We start from the raw sequence: 16,886 nt of genomic DNA, 5'->3' as shown, positions 1-16,886 counted from the left end.
TCAATACAGCCACACTTGCATTGATGAGGCAAGTGAATAAGATGCCTGGCATACTCTCTGTGGCAACATTGGCAATCGTCAATGGAGAAACTGTACTGAAAACTGTGAAGCCACTTCTGATTCATAGCTGAGTTTTCCTTCAATGTGTCAATATGTATGAATGAGTGAAGTTGTCTGAACCCACTCTTGCCAGATATTATAAAAAGAAATGGAACACGCCACCAGGAACACATCCCAGTGTTTTGGATAAACATGGGCTCAGAGTCACCCTTGTGTTGCCTGGCTTAGCTTTAGGAAGGTCTCTCCTGGCCTTGGGTCTTGACGGTGGCTGAGGCAACTTTGATCCCTCGGTTACTCTCAGCATTTCTCAGCTCACCGCTTTGCTCTTTCATGCATTCACTGGCCCAGGTTCCACAGGAGATGGTGGCCCAGTCTCGGGACTCCTACTTAGAGGCTGAAATCCATGTCCCCAGCCTGGAAGACTTGGGAGCACAGCTGGCGGAGAATGGGGCAACTTTTTACACGTACCTGGAGCATCTCATCCAAGGCCTCCAGAAAGAGGCTAAGGAGAAATTCAAGGGATGGGTCACATGTTCCAGCCCTGACAACACAGACCTTGCTTTCAAAAAGGTAAGGTTCCCTCTGCTGCAGAATGTGTGCTGAACTGTGGGACAGGACACCAGATGCCATTCAAAAGACCTGTTGGAAAGCCACCAACAGCAGTCCCGCCAGAGTTCAGGGGCCTTCTGGATCCCCGTCAGGTCTGTGCTGCTGAGAGATGCCGGGAAAATCAGTACCCAGCATTTTTCACTTGTGAAATGAACGCTCTAAGAGTACCTGGCAGAGAAGAACCACATAAAAGCCACGTGGGTTAGAGCATGTCTGCCTCACACCACTCGAGGAGCGTGTTTGTGTCTGTGGCTGTTTCGATTCTTTTTTTTTTTTTCTCATCAGCTTGAGGACTCAAGTATTTGCATTTTTGATTATGGGTACAGCATCACCCATTCACTTTATATGGATAGTGATGGTTTGGAATGCCCAGCATAGGAGGTAGGTCTGGGTAGCCCCCGTAGCCTCTTCAGCTCCTGCCTGTGTCTTTGCCAAGGTGGGCGATGGGCACCCGCTGAAGCTGTGGAAAGCATCTGTGGAGGTGGAGGCACCACCCTCCGTGGTGTTGAAGCGTGTGCTGAGAGAACGTCACCTGTGGGATGAGGACTTTGTGCAGTGGAAGGTGGTGGAAAATTTGGACAAACAAACGGACATCTACCAGTACGTGCTAAACAGCATGGTTCCACATCCCTCCAGAGACTTCCTGGTGCTCAGGTAAGCCAGACCCTAGGGTGTATGAAGTCCTGCTCCAAAGGCATGATGGGAGTTGCCAATGCAAACACTTCTCCCAGCCTGCCATGGGGCTTTATGCCCAATCCTCTCTGATGTTGCCTTATTTATGCCTGACCTCTGGCACCTTCACCCAATTTATAGCTCTCTGCCCAGGCTCTCTGATGGCCCCTCTCCTCAAGGTGCACAGTTGATTAGGCCTTGAATATCACTCATTTCCTCAGAGCAGAGGCCCCAGGATAGTGGCTGTCTGTCCGGTTTGTCTACCAAAATATGCAAAAGGCCGACTGGTTTTTGTCTTTCATGCTGGAGACGAAAGCAGGTCCTCATCTAGACCTTGGAGATGGGAGGGGGTGTGACCTCACTAGTTCACAAGTAATTGCCATGCACAGGAACCCCAGCTCAGCCCTGAGAGGCCAAGTGTACGAAGACACTGGACATTCCATTAGAATTCAGTCCCAGCCAAACCTCCTGAGCCCTATGTCTGCCATTGAAATGCTGTTTCTCGTGGGTTTCAGGATTAGTCCCAGACCCCCTACCTTCTGACCTTGGAGGGGGATGCTCAGCCGACCACAAAAAGTTTGCACGGCAGAAATTCACTATTTCACCAGCAAGAGCAGGGGTTGGGTAGAGTTCAGAACATGAACAAATTGTAATTAGAGCAATATATCCCTTTTATTAAAAACACAAGTAAACAGTCTCTTCCCAGATCAGCTGTGTAAGAGGATTTGCCTGGGAAATCCCCAGATGTGTATTTGAAATAGTCGCCTTATGAAGTGAGTTTTGAGGGCAAACCAGAGGTGACTTCATATGAGTCCTTGATGCCTTTGGTTTGGATCCTTGGGACCTTAAGTTTTAAGTATCTGTTTCTCCTAAATATCTGTGTGTATCCCAGCAACCTTGTCCTAGTAGAGAATATAGGCCATTAGCTGGGGGTGGCCTATGGCCAGTTATTAGGACATCACTCATTTTATGGCATTAAAATTTAATTGCCTAACTCAACAAGTAGGAAAAAAAAAAGTTGTTGTCCAGGGTGGAAGCTGTGGAGACAGGGGAGTCCCTCCCTGCAGGGAACTCTCTTCATTCCGTCTCCACAACCATCCTACTAGCTAGCTATTTACCCATCATACCTCATGCTACTCATAGCTTCTGACTCTGAGGAGGCTGTGGGTGGACACAACAGGCCCATCTTGGTCTCTTCTCCAGTTTAGATTTCTGAGAGAGGGGGGAAAGAGGGGGAGAGAAGGGTTGGGGGGAAGAGCAGGAGGAAGAAGAAGAAGACTAAGAAGAGTGTGTGTGCATGCCTGCACACGTGTGCAGAGGTCAGTCTTGGTTGTTGTTCTTTAAGAGCCACCTACGTCATTATTTTTAAGACAGGGTCTCTCTCTGAGACCCAGGTAGGCTAAGGTGACTGGCCAGAAATCTCCGGGGAACATCCTGCCTTCACCTCTCCAGTGTTGAGATTACAAGTGTGCACCATCATCATGCCTGCTTTTTTTTATATCAGTGCCAGGGATTGAACTCAGTCCCCTGTGCTTACGCCCTTTACCTACTAAGCCATCCCCCTCAGAGTCATTTTATATATTCTTCAGTATAGGCAGTAAATAATAAGATACAGGCTGACTTTATCTCAGAGGGAGTAAGTAAATAATGTGAGGAGCTGGGAAAGGTGGAATTTCGATATAGCCCAAGGCTTAAAGCAGAAGGGAGGTGGACTGTGAAGTTCTGTGGGAGAACTCAGCAGCAAACCTGGTTCTTGCCAACAGAAATCCCCTAGAGAAAGGACTTACAGGGAGAAGATGACGCGGTCTTTTCCTCAGACCTCCCAAACTCAAACCCGCATCAAGCATCTTCACTTGTTTTCTGAAGCTTATAACAAACTAATATGAAATGGTGACTCACGTGGAGAGTAGATATGTATTTGGCTCTTGAGTCTGGAGGCTGAGCAGGCTGAGAACACCAGGTCATAGCACAGCGAAGGGCATTGCAGGACAGAGCAACCCTACCACAGAAAAGCCACACCTCCAGTAACTCATTAACCAGGTAACCCAAGAGCCGGTTAGTCTGAGGACAGCATCTGACCACATCCACCATGGGGCCTGTGCCATCCATGGATGGAGTACCAGTTAGACAGCTCTTTCCACTATTAGGCTATAGCAACCTTCCTGCCTCTCCATCTGGACTCAAATGGGCTCCATTTATCTCTTCTCCCACTCAAGAACGACTCAGCTATCTGAACAAAGCTACGAAGTCGACAGAGGTCCAGTTTCTTTTAAATGAGGCATTAGCAGATCTTGTGTTTGCTAAAACATTCGCCCACTTCCTCCAGGAAGCCCTCCCTGTATTCCTCCAGACCCACACTACTTTCAGAATTCTCTTAAGACTTGCTTGTCTTTCCTCTTGGGCTGGATGCATCTTCACGTCCCCCGTGACTTCTCGGGCCCAGCACATGGGTGTGCTCAATACACAGATAAAATAATGGAATTAATATTGCTGATTCAAAACGGTAGCCTCATTGATGACGGACAGGGGCTTCTTTAGCAGAGCAAGATGTGGTCTCAATTTGGGGTTCTACACTCAGGTCTGAGAGCTTCTACCCTCTGAGTAGAAAGCTGGGATCTATCCTTTGGACCTCACTGTGTAAACTTTGCGCAAGCTCCAGGAAACCATTAGCTTAATCCAAGTACCTAGCCTTGGAGTTAGAGCTTAGGTTTGGGGCAGGAAGACGCAAGTGTGGGCTCAGTTGTGTGTTCAGGGTCTTCTGTCTCTTTACATCACCCTCATCATGTGGGGCTTGTTTGGTCCCAGGACCTGGAAGACTGATCTGCCCAAAGGAATGTGCACCCTGGTGTCCCTGTCTGTGGAGTACAAAGAAGCCCAGCTCATGGGTGACGTGAGGGCGGTGGTGATGGATTCTCAGTACCTGATAGAACCCTGCGGTTCTGGCAAGTCCAGGCTGACGCACATCTGCAGAATAGACCTGAAGTAAGTGGCCACACTGGGTGTTGGTTGACCAGGGAGCCTCAGGTGGTATGGTGTGTGTACTTGAGTCCTGCTTCTCACTCTGGTTTTCTTCCTCCTCTGGCCTGTTTCTTCTCCACCAAGAGACAGCTTCTCCAGAGGACTACAGGCCCTCATCTCCCACCTCCCCACCCTGGAATTTGCTTTTCTTTGTTTTCCTAACTTACTCATTTCTTTTCGCTAACAAGTGAGCGTGTGGTGTTTGTGACATGCAGAAGGATGTCTCCACATATGCCCATGTGACAGAATCACCAAATCAGGCTATGAAAATATCCAACAGTGATCAAGAACATGATTTTCCCCTTCCCTACAGTCACTCAAACAGCACATAGTCACTCCTGGAGCTAGCAAGTCAACCTTGTGGCATTGCATAGAGCAGTGGTCCTTAGAGTCAGGGGACAGAGTGTCAGAATGAAAGTCAATAGAGGGGCTGGAGAGATGGCTCAGTGGTTAAGAGCACTGACTGCTCTTCCAAAGGTCCTGAGTTCAAATCCCTGCAACCACATGGTGGCTCACAACCATCTGAAATGAGATCTGACGCCCTCTTCTGGAGTGTCTGAAGACAGCTAAAGTGTACTTGGATATAATAATTTGAAAAAAGAAAGACAATAGAGGCTCCCAAAACTCTTCTGGTTCTTCTCTGGCATAGGAAAGTAGCTATTAGGTAAAGCCGCCTGTAATATATCTCAGAATCAACGAGAGGGGCACACAAGTCCCAACTAATCAATTTAACAGTCAAAGAAGTGGAGACTCGCCTTACCATGTGTTGGTTACAGCACAGTGGCACACAAATCTTTAAATTCCTGATAAGAAAAGTACAGCCATCATGACTGCTTAGAAGGGCAGCCAAGCTGAAACGTTGCCTCATTTGATCAATACTTATCTCCACAGCCCCAACTCTGCATGGTCTCAGGTCAGCACTGTCCTACCCTCTGATTCATTGAGTTCCATGTTTTTAGAATCCACGTAGGAATGAGAGCATGCAGTAGTTAGCATTGAGTGCTTGGCTTATTATGTGGAAAGTAGCAACATCCTTCAGCTTCACTGTGGTAAAAAGCGACAGTGTCTCCCTTCCTAAAACTAAGAACTATCAGTTAGGTGATAGGTAGATGGTTGGATACATAGACAGACAGACAGACCCCAGTGGTTCTCAAGCTTCCTAGTGCTGTGACCCTTTAATACAGTTCCTAATGTTGTGGTAACCAACCATAAAGTTATTTTGGTTGCTACTTCATAACTGTAATTTTGCTACTGTTATGAATCAAAATGCAAATATTTTTAGAGATAGAGGTTTTATCAAAGGGGTTGAGACCTACAGGTTGAGAACCCCTGATAATATATATAGATGTAAAACCACATTTGCTTTATCTACCCACTTAGTCCTGCACACTTAGGGTAATTCACAGCTCAACTCTTTGGAATAGTTCTGCAGTGAGCATGAATTGTATGCTTACTTCATTTTGACTGGGTATGTTCCCAGGAGTGGAGTCATTACCTCAGCAGGTAGTGGCGCTGTGTTCTATTTTGAGCACACATGCAGAACACAAAGGCACATGGAGGCTCAGTAAATGACTCTACTCTCTTATGTTTATTTTCTTATTTTTATTCATGTGTATGTAGTATATGCATATATGTGCCCATGTAGAAGCCAGGGGTCAATGCTAGGTGTCTTTCTCAGTTGCTCTGTATAAGCACCTGGAGGGAGGTGGGGGGAGGAGTCTGTCACTGAGCCTGATGCTAACTGGTTGGCCATTGAGCCTCAAGAAACATCCTGTTTCTGCCACCTCTGGCATTTCTCATGAGAACTGCCACTCTGGATCAAACTCTTTATTGGCCGAGCCTTCTCTTCAGTCTCTTCAGGCCCTCTGTGTTTCTTTTATGCCTGCTTCCTCCTCTGTTCCTAATTTAAATTGAATTGAACACTTTAAGGTATTCAATGATGCTAAAACTGAGTTCTTTGCATAGGTAAATATAAATTTATTGGGGTTTTGTTATTGCTTTTGTGGGGAAGGCTGGGTTGTTTGTTTTTTGAGGACAGGGTTTCTCTGTGTAGCCCTGGTTGACCTGGAACTCACTATGTAGACCAGGCTAGCCTCATACTCACAGAGATCCACCTGCCTCTGCCTCCCCAGTGCTGGGATTAGAGGCGTGTGCCACGACCTCCCAATTCAATGTGAGTCTTCTGGTTCACTCTGAGAAGTTGGTATCATTTTGAAGCACCTGATGAGCTTTAAGAACAAAGTGCTTGGTGACAAATGACTGGGTGACTGGGTGACAGACTGAGGTCCACAGATGCCTGAAGCGGCAGCTGCAAGCTGTTCCCAGGGTACTGATGACCCTGCCCCCTAACCGGGCTCCCATTTCCTTTCTTCTCTCTCTGGCAGGGGCCACTCCCCAGAATGGTACAGCAAAGGCTTTGGATACCTCTGTGCCGCACAAGTTGCCAGAATTAGGAACTCTTTCCAGCCTCTCATTGCTGAGGGTCCAGAAACAAAAATCTAAGCTTTCCCCAGCATGACATCAAACTCAGGGAAGAAGAAGGGAAAATAACACTCACAGTGTGGCAAGTGCACGCATGTGCAGGAATGTCGCAGTGGGATCCGGAGATCACGGAAACCGTGGAGCCTGTTCCTAGCCTGCCTAGAGATGGCTAATCCCTACTAATATAATGTCTCAGAACTTTTATCTATACTGCGTAAAATTAAATGGGTTATTTCTTCCGCGTTGCCTAACTTGCTATTTAAAGGCTTCTAAGAAGCGTGTCTTAGCTGTAAATAAATGTACTGTAGCACTTGTATATGTATGTATATCTCCCTTTACTGTATATATGTAAAATACCAGTTTTATATATAATTCAGTGTCTGACTCTGTGAGTCTCCTCACATGGCACTTCCCAGGTTGCTGTAGACGTCCGTCCGTGTCCCATCCCGACCTGTCCCGCCAGCTGAGCAGAGCCTGCTGACAAACACCAAAGTGTGAAACGTATAGTCTGTCAGCCTGCCCAGGCTTACCCAAAGATTAGCTAACCAAAGAAAAATAGAGTTGAGAGCTTCTTCCATGGGTTGGCCTCTTATTTCTGATGTTTAAAGACTGGAGCAGGATATTGATATAAATTGAGGGATATAATATTTGCTTCTCTTTAACGCAAAGCAGCAGGTGAGAGGTTATTGCCAAATCCAAGGCTACACCTTGCATTGCCTCTGGGCCCACTCTGTGCAGTTTGACTGAGATGTCAGGTGACTGCTGGAGCTGGCACCCGGGACTGAAATAGAACTGGCATCACCCACCTTCTACATAGGGGTAAACCGTGGAATCTGTCCACAGAGCCAAAGGGAGCCCCCATATCCTCTTGAGATTCAGTTCTCATAGTGCTTTTTAACCATCTATTTGACCAGTGGCCTATGTGGCCACAGTTTTTTTTTAACATGTTCTTGCACTGACCTTGACTCTGGACACCAGAGTGAGATGATGGTCCATTGAGTGTCCAGGGTCATCACAGCTTCAGGGAATTCCACGTATGCTATAGATGACGCTTGTAAAATCTAAGCCATTAAAAATCTTGCGATCTAAAAAACAGGATTTTAAACAAAAGGCCAAACTGTATCATTAGTTTTTGTTACCAAACCCATGTTTCTTCATGGCACCAGCACCTGGGCGTTGGACCCCAACCTTATTTATTATTGTATAGACTGAGCAAACTGGCTTCCCTTAACCAAGTGAGGATGGAGTTATTTTTTTTATTGTGATACAACATCTGTAGAGAGATAACTTATTATGTTTGGCCTCCAGGAAAGATTGTCTTAGGTTGTCTAAACAGAGATTCAGCAACTGGTGTCAGAAGACGAGGAAAAAAAACAAATGTATATTTCCCCGGTTTTTGTTGCTGTTGTGTTATATACACTAATGCGGTGTTTTCTTTTATCTGTGTTGTGCAATTGTTTTATTGGGAGGAATAAAGATGTTTTCTGTATATTTGGTATAGCACAGGGAAAACCAGGGTAAGAGTTTTTCATTCTCGTGTCTACCTGGGATAGTGGCGGTCAGACCACATGGTGCCTCCTGGCCAGCGTTCTGTGGAGTGGACAAGTTCACTTCTGCCATTACCTCATGCCTACCATGCTGGATGGCTTTGTATGTCTTGTCAGGACCATCAGTGGAACTTAGTGTGGTTCCACACCATCCGTCTCTGTGCCAGAGCCGGGGCACTGTGCACAGGAAAACAGATCGGGCGTCCCAGGATGGCTGGGGTGTTTGTCTAGCAGCACACTTGTTTAGCATACACTGGGAATCACCTAAAGCCTTTGTTAACAGGCTCCCATCCAGGCCATGTGGGTGGGCCTGGCGTTCTGGATTTCTAATGAGCCTGAGGGATGCAGGGTGCCTCAAGGACACACACACACTGAGAAACAAGGACCTAGGAAATACTAAAATCAATAAAATGATAGTTATATTCCCCAGCCCCTTTCTCTTCCAAGTTAGCTGGCTTTCTGACTGTATGCACACACTAATCATATCACTTCTGCTAACCACAGGGTGCGTCTTTAAAATAAAGGGGAGGGGAGGGGGAGATGATGCATTGAGCTTGTTTGTCAAATACCACAGTATTTTATTCATTGTTATCTTGCTGATGGAAATAAAAAAATATTGCATTTAAATATTATATTTATACCTCATGTATATTTTTACCTCAATTGTTGGTATCAGTCATCAGTTGTAAATAAATAATTGCCAAGGCAGATAAATTTATATACATTAAATATTTCCTATTTTCTATAAAAAATACATGTGCATTTTCATGATTCATTCTGTAAGTACAAAGCTTGCTTCATGAGGAAGATGTCTCCAGAAGATATTTTTCCATGAGGTTAACCCCTTTGGCTCCAATCACATAGGTGTCCACAGACATTCATGACTGGTTAGATGTCCGGTGTCAGGGCTGGGAAGGTGGTTCAGTGCTTAAGGGCACTTGCCACTCTCCCAGAGGACCTGGGTTCGGTTCCCAGCACCCATATGGTGGCTCACAACTGTACATGCGGTGCCTGGTGACCCAATGCTGCCTTCCGACCTCCAAAGATCCATGAATGCAGATACACACACAAACATGAAAAAAAGAACAGGATCTGGGAAGAGTTGGGAGAGGAGAAAGAATATGATCAAAACATATGGTATGATAAAATGTAATTGAAATTTTAAATGATAATAATATAAGTAAATCTTTGGATACTAAGGTATCTCAGGTCTAAGGCATAAAGGTAATAGAGGTATTCCAAACATATATTCTATTGTTCTTTAATCTGGGTGTTCTAAAAACAAATTTGTTTTATTTTAAATAGTAAACTTACTATTTAGTGGGGAGATGATAAAAATGCTTTTGCTCTGCTGGAAGACCATGAGCCTTGTGCCTTTGTACATGTTCCTTCTTTGTATTTTTTATTAATTATTCATTAATGTATTTATTTGCTTTACATCCTGATCGCAGCCCCCCTCTACCGTCTCCTCCCATGCCCACCTTCACAAGCCTCCCTCCCCCCACCACCCTTTTCCTTTCTGCTCAGAGAAGGGTAATCCCCCCATGGGCACCAGCCTGCCCTGGGACATCAAGTCCCAACAGGACTAAGCATATCCTTTCCCACTGCTGCCCAACCAGGCAGTCCAGCTAGAGGAAAGGGATACAAAGGCAGGCAGCAGAGTCAGAGACAGTCCACCCCATTCCAATTGTTAAGGGACCCACAGGAAAACCAAGCCTCACATCTGCTACAAATGTGTAGGGGACCTAGGTCCAGCCCACCATGCTCTTTGGTTGGTGGCTCGGTCTCTGGGAGCTGCCAAGGCCCAGGTTAGTTGACTCTATAGGTCTTCCTGTGGTATCCTTGACCCCTCTGGCTCCCTCAATTCTTTCCCCAACTCTTCTACTCCCCAAGCTCCACCTAATGTTTGGCTGTGGGTCTCTGCATCTGTTTCCATCGGCTGCTGGATGAAGCCTCTTCAGGAGACAGTTATGCTAGGTCCTGTCTGCAAGCATAGCAGACTATCACTCATAGTGTCAGGGGTTGGCTCTCTCCCATAGAAGGGTCTCAAGTTGGGCCATTCATTGACTAGCCATTCCCTCAATCTCTGCTTCATCTTTATCCCTGCACATCTTGTAAGCAGGACAAAATTTTTGATCAAATTTTTTGTGGGTGGGTTGGTGTCCCCCCTCCTTCAACTGGAGGAAAAAAAATGTACCCGTAGCTAAGGCACTTCAGCCTCATCTAACAGGTTTATTTGTATTTTTAAATCAGTGTATGTGCCTGTGTGAGTTTACGTGCAGATTCCTGTGAGGGTCTGTGGGCGTTGGACTCCCCAGGAACTGGAGTTACAGACAGCTGTGAGCCACCGGATATGGGTGATGGAAACTGAGCCCAGGTCCTCTGCAAGAGCAGTAAGCACTCCTAACCACTAACCACTGTGCTATTTCTTCAGTCTCTCTGCTAATAGCGGTATAATGACATAGAGCCCATTAAAAAAAAAAATCCCAATTCTGCTGCCAGCCCTCCATACACACAGTTTCATACAGGTTCTACTGGCCTCAGCAAAGGAATTGTTCAACAGCCTGTTTCCATCTCCATACTGGGAAATGATAATGCACACTGCATTGTCCCTGCCACGACCGCAGGGTGCGAATGTTTCTTGGGAAGCACAGATCTCAAGTAAGTTCTAACTTTGTTGTAAACATGAAATCCTGAGGCATGAAACTATTCATCTTTTGATATTGATCACAAAAAAAAAAAACAAAGCCACCATCAACTATGAATTCTCAGGGCTATAACACAAAAGGATAAAAATAGACCACACACACACACACACATACACACACACACACACACGTGTGTGTGTGCTGCAGAGCCAAAAATAAACCCTGCCATTGAATCATGGTGGTGTTGCAAAGCCAGAGGTCAAGGGAAGCTTCCGTCAGATATCCCAGCCACGCTCCCACTTCGGGGACTCTAGCTCACACCCTCCATGTATACAACTGACACTTGCCTTTCCAGTACTGCTGTTGAAAATGCAGGGGGGGGGGGGTAGGGGGTGTCTCAGCGGAGTCATCACAGGCAATAAAGAAACCAGGGTCCCCTCTCCGATTCTTAGTCTTCATCATAAAAGAATTTAAGAATGAATTCAAAAGGTAGCTAGAGGACACTTTTATTAGTTAAAAAAACAAAAACAAAAACAACAAAAAACCGAGGAGGCACCATCTCTGCCCCAGGGGTCTACCCTGGTTGGGGGGTGGGGAGAGAAAACATCCTGGCTCTGGCCAGCTCCTGGAGAGCTAGAAGAGAAGCAAGTTCACTTTTCTGAAAGGCAAGCAGACTGGGGAGGTTGGGGAGGGAACAGGCGGTGACTCTGGAGGAACTGTGCTAGGAACCAGGAATTCTTGGTTTAAAGAAAGTACAGAGTCTCCTTAAGCAATAGTGACTCATCCTGTCTGTTTAGCATGGCTAAAGGTGGCCCTGCTTCCTTGCAGGGGGGGGGGGGGGGGGGTGTCAGGCCCCGACCTGACCATTCTGATTACTGGAGGGAGATATTTTCCCCCTGTTCGGCCTCTGCTGCTTTACCAGAACCATAGCGTTAAAGCCAGCTTGGCTGCAGAAAACATGGGTTCGTCTGCATTATACCCACCATTCAACACTGAAGGGGAGTGGAAATGTAAGGTTTGTGGTAGTTCAAAATGACCACAGTTGTAAAAAGTTAAGTAAATGTGTTCTTTTCCCAGAATTTGCGTCACTGCAAGGTGTGCTAAGAGATAGTCCTCTGATTGTTTTGAAAGGCCCACACAATGTCTCCAGTCCTTAAGTTTGCCCCCTTAATGCCGTTAAAGGTTAACCAATGATAAACTGCCAGCTCTAAACAGTAACAGAAAAATGCTCTAAAAAATGTATAAAAGGCTGGGTGGTGGTGGCACACGCCTTTAATCCCAGCACTAGGGAGACAGAGGCAAGCAAATTTCTGAGTTCGAGGCCAGCCTGGTCTACAAAGTGAGTTCCAGGACAGCCGGGGCTATACAGAGAAACCCTGTCTCAAAAAAAAAAAAAAAAAGTGTATAAAAGGTATATGCTTTAGCTACTCGGGGTCGCTTCTATCCCAATTTCAGGACAACCCCAGCATGCTGGATTAATAAACCTCTTGCTTTTTGCATCGATCTCCATCTCTGCATCTCTGTCAGTGGGACATTCCAGATGTAAGGCTTTTCGGGTCTTATAGAACCAACCAGAGTAAAGACATAGAACCCAGCCAGGCAGGGCAGGCACCCCAAAACAACAATCCCGAGAATGTCCTTCTGCAGGCCAGGAGGCGCCAGAACAGAGCCCTGTTCCCTGGTCTCCTGTTCTCTCTTACCCCTGCTGGAAGCCATGTGTGACACAATGACATACTGAGAGGAGGCAGCTGGACACCTGTGGCTTCTCCCCACGACTCACCCCAAATTCTGTTGTAAGTCTAAGCGTCCCCAGAATGACATCTCAATGGTATATCATCCCTGAATCCCCAGGGCCCTGCTCTCTGCCCTCTCTTTCTCTCTTTACCTTAATCTATAATAAACTTCTCCCTAAAACTCACCCGCTATGGTCAGAGAATTTCGTTCTTCAAATTTTCGTGGCAAGAACTGGAAGGCCTCTGGCTCTATGAAAGTTTCAATGAGCATGGGCATTGACGCCCTAATTCCTGACTTAGTGCCCATTTGAGGCAAAAGCACAGGTCTCTGCCAAACTCAGACACCCTACATTTTCCACAATGGCACCTTAAACACTATAGAGATGGGTCTGTACCATCAATGCTCAGGATTATTTGAGATCTTGTTCACAGATGTTCTGCCAACCTTGGGTGACTGAGTAGTAAGCCACTGCTCTAAAGGGAAGCGCGGGATTGGGTTCCTGTGAGCCGCAGTCTTTGTCAACCCACCAAGAGGTAACCTTGTTTTACTCTTGTAAAATGTTTCTGATCAAGACATTGTTTAATACATATCCTTTGAATACTAATTTTATCTGCAGTATTTCTTTCCCACAAAAGCACTAGTCAAGGAAAACTGGCCCTGATCAATGAGCTAATGAATGGGACTGTACAAGTCATGGGACTGAAAATACCCATTGGATCAAACCCAAGTCTGCACCTTGCAAGGAAGGTGCTGTGCTCCTGACCTGCACTTCTACCCTGAGCCCAGCAACCATGTTCTTCCTTCTGTGCCTTTTGTGTTTAGTTGCTTTGTGAGGTCTTCTTTTGTTTTTAGGACAGACTCAGAAGCAGCCCAGGATGGCCTTGAACTCCTGATCCTCCTGGCTCAACCTCTACAGCTCTGGAGATACAGGTGTACACCCCTACACCTGCCTCACTTCAGCTTTTCAACTCGATACAGTTATCTCCTGAACCCAAAAGCCAGCTGCTTTTCCACCTTTTTTACCTTTACCATGGCTCTATTGTTCACCCTAGATGTCACTTCTGGAGCAACTGTGATAACTTCACTGGTTATCACATCTCCTCTTTTATTGTCTGTGTTATTGTGCTGAGTTTTTATTCTGTTTTGTTTTTCAAGACAGGATTTCTCTGTGTAGCCCTGGCTGTCCTGAAACTTACTCTGTAGACCAGGCTGGCCTTAAACTCAGAGATTCACCTGTCTCTGACTCCTGGGTACTGGGATTAAAGGCGTGCACCATCACCACCACCACTGAACTAATATTGATTTTTTTAATACAGAACTGTGGCCAACAGCACCCAGACTCTAGTACACAAAGATGCTTATCTAACAAGCATAATTTTCCTGTAAGACATATTATAACCTTTTTGAACATAACAATACCAGACAACACCTTAGAATATTTTGGTCAGTGTTCTTACCACCAAAAAGCACAAAAATGAGGAGAAATAACACTAAGCAGAACAGGTTTATGCTATAAAACCTACAAATCAGAAAACCCAAAAGGCAGTTGGAGCATGAATGTGGCTGAACTTCTGTATGTTTGTGTGTTGCTGTGTGAGTGTGTACATGTGTGGGTCCTGGATATTGTCAACATGCTTACTTGGATAATAACAATTTACCAAGCAAGCACCCCCTGGGCATGGGGTATTAACTTCTTGACATTCTGGGGCTATCTGTGAGCATCCATTGACAGCACTGAAGGGGCTATATAAATTAACTTTAGTAAGCAGAGTTCACAAATAATGAGAACGGTTCCTGTGAACCCAGGACCACCCAGAGAGGGTGGTGACACCCAGGAAGTTGGGAAACTGGACATCTTACCTGGTTCAGGGGAGCCTGGGCTTCAGTGAGCTAACTAGAGCCAAGAAAGAGAAGTAAAAATACACTTCCTTTAATGAGCGCTACTTAAACTGGACCAAAAGAGACTCTTCGGACTGCCAGGCCCATCTGGGCAGGAGCAGGGGTACGGAGCAGGGGTAAGGAGCAGGGGTACGAAGCCCCACCCATCTGGGCGGGAGCAGGGGCACGAAGCCCCGCCCATCCCTGTCTGAATTCTACCCACCTGTGATCTCTGCACACACAGATTGTGGTGGTGTCTCTCACTGCCTGTTGTTCCAGCGTTGACACTCATCCACAATGACCTCCTTTCCCTTGCTTTAGGATATGCTATTTTTCTCTTACTCCCTATTTGATTCGGAATACATGTGTAAATTTATAATTTCTTCTAGCCAACCTAAGAGAAGACACTTTCAAAACCAAAACAGCGTCCTTAATGCCCCCAAACTAAAAGCACCCGATGTGGGTGCTGCATGATCCATGAAGTCTAACACTGGTTAAACGGAGGATGCTGATGAGATCATCAAGGACTCAGCCCGAATGAGCATGAGATGTGCCACTGCTGGGATTTACTGTTCCTTCTTTCATTATGTATCTCATTGTTTGTCACTAAGGGCGGTGTGCCCTGGTGATAACAGAACTCAGAACCTGGACCAATGACAGCCAGAAGTGGTCTGTCAGTTCTATCATCTGACCATAAACCATGGCTTTGACTCCACTTACATACAGCTCCAGCATGAACAATGATTCTCTCACCAGCCCAAGGCATGCTGGGTGCTAAGGAGGCGGCTGGCCGTGGGTAAGCCGGATGGCCGGCAGTTAGGCTGACAATGTGCTTGCACAGTGGACGGTAGGGATCCAGTTAGAAGGGGCCTATAACAACCCAGATGAAGAGCCGTTTGCGGAGAAAGAAGTCTAGATATTTTCAAAGATATAACTAAAACTAATAAAATGTATTAGTAACTGGTTATGAAAAAGGGAGGAAGAAATTAGTTCAAGATGACTTATCAGTTACTTTTTATTACTGTGATTAAAATAATAGGGGAGGCAGGAACAGGGAGCCAGCTGATTTCCATCCACACACGAAGGAAACACAGAAGGCCAGCAGGAGGTGGAGCCAGCCTGTAAACCTTCAAAGCCCGCCCCCAGGGATGGACTTCCTGAAGACCAAGCGTTCAAGTACAAGAACCTATGGGGGGTGGGGCGGGGAGAGGCACCTCTCATTCAAACCACAAATCTGAGTCATGTGACATGGAAAAGCTTATGCATGGAAAAAGTCCTTTATGGATAAAGAAGAGGGAATGCCAGTTTGAGGTGGGCAGTAGGCAAGGAGGAGCCATTATCAGAAAGAGGATCTCTAAGAGCTTCACTCAGACAGTGCTTGTGATGAACCCACACACACACACACACACACACACACACACACACACAAGGCAAGGATGCCAAGCAATCAGCTGAGCATACAGGTCTATGATGGTGATCCTCTCTCTGTAAATCTGAGTGGACCACAGGGTGGCCATGTGGCTATCAGGAACCAGTGTGGCAGATTGTCTCTAAACCCAGTGACATCACACATAGGCAACAGGGACCCGTGCATCTTTTGCCATAGCAACTGTCATACCTTCCCAGAATCCACTTGGCTCACCTCCCACCTTTACATGAGAGCGGCTACATCACAACCCAAATAAAAGGCAGACCCTTCTGACCTCGGCTCGTCACCACGATTCTAACACAACAGGCCAGACAAGCCATAAGAGTCAGGGAGGTAGATGGGCCTCTCCAGCATGGCTGGGCATCATCCATCTACTGAAGGCACAAATAGAGTAAAAATAAAGGAAGACTTTGGCGCGTTCTCCTCCCCCACTGCTTGAGCTGGCACGTTGATACTTTGGGCCTGGGTTTCATACAGCAGCCTCCATCAACCCTTCATGCTTGGACTGAGTCATAACACCAGCAACCCCATGTCTCCAGCTTATACACCATGAATTGTGGGACTTTCCAGCCTCCACAACCTCAGGAATTAATATTATCATACGGGTCCAAAAGGCATACTTTTGTAATGAATGATTGTATTATCTGCATAACTTGACAATAATACATAGTTATATATTATATAAACATACTAAGCAACACACACACGTCCTTTATGGACTCTGTCTCTACACATGTCTGAAATGCAGGAGCATGACCAGCATGCAAGGCTGAAGACATGTCACTTGGCTTGTCTGTATAATCACATGCC

General features: G+C 46.1%; 1 protein-coding gene across 15 annotated transcripts in view; it reads left to right on the top strand.

The window, feature by feature from the left end:
* Stard13 (StAR related lipid transfer domain containing 13) overlaps positions 1-8,352 on the top strand; it is a 199,974-nt gene extending 191,622 nt beyond the window's left edge. For all 15 annotated transcript variants that reach the window (XM_029477493.2, XM_029477491.2, XM_029477489.2 and 12 more), the window contains 4 exons: positions 409-630; positions 1,106-1,323; positions 4,147-4,323; positions 6,744-8,352. In XM_029477493.2, coding sequence (XP_029333353.1) covers positions 409-630; positions 1,106-1,323; positions 4,147-4,323; positions 6,744-6,861 — 735 coding nt within the window. In that variant the 3' untranslated portion in view covers positions 6,862-8,352. The remainder of the gene's footprint in view (positions 1-408; positions 631-1,105; positions 1,324-4,146; positions 4,324-6,743) is intronic.
* The last annotated feature ends 8,534 nt before the right edge of the window (positions 8,353-16,886 follow it).

Source organism: Mus caroli, unplaced genomic scaffold, assembly GCF_978045245.1.
Source record: "Mus caroli unplaced genomic scaffold, Mus_caroli_1 scaffold_4, whole genome shotgun sequence".
NCBI classification, from domain to species: domain Eukaryota; kingdom Metazoa; phylum Chordata; class Mammalia; order Rodentia; family Muridae; genus Mus; species Mus caroli.
The sequence above is the reverse complement of the archived record's forward strand: the minus strand, read 5'-3'. Positions and strand labels throughout refer to the sequence as shown.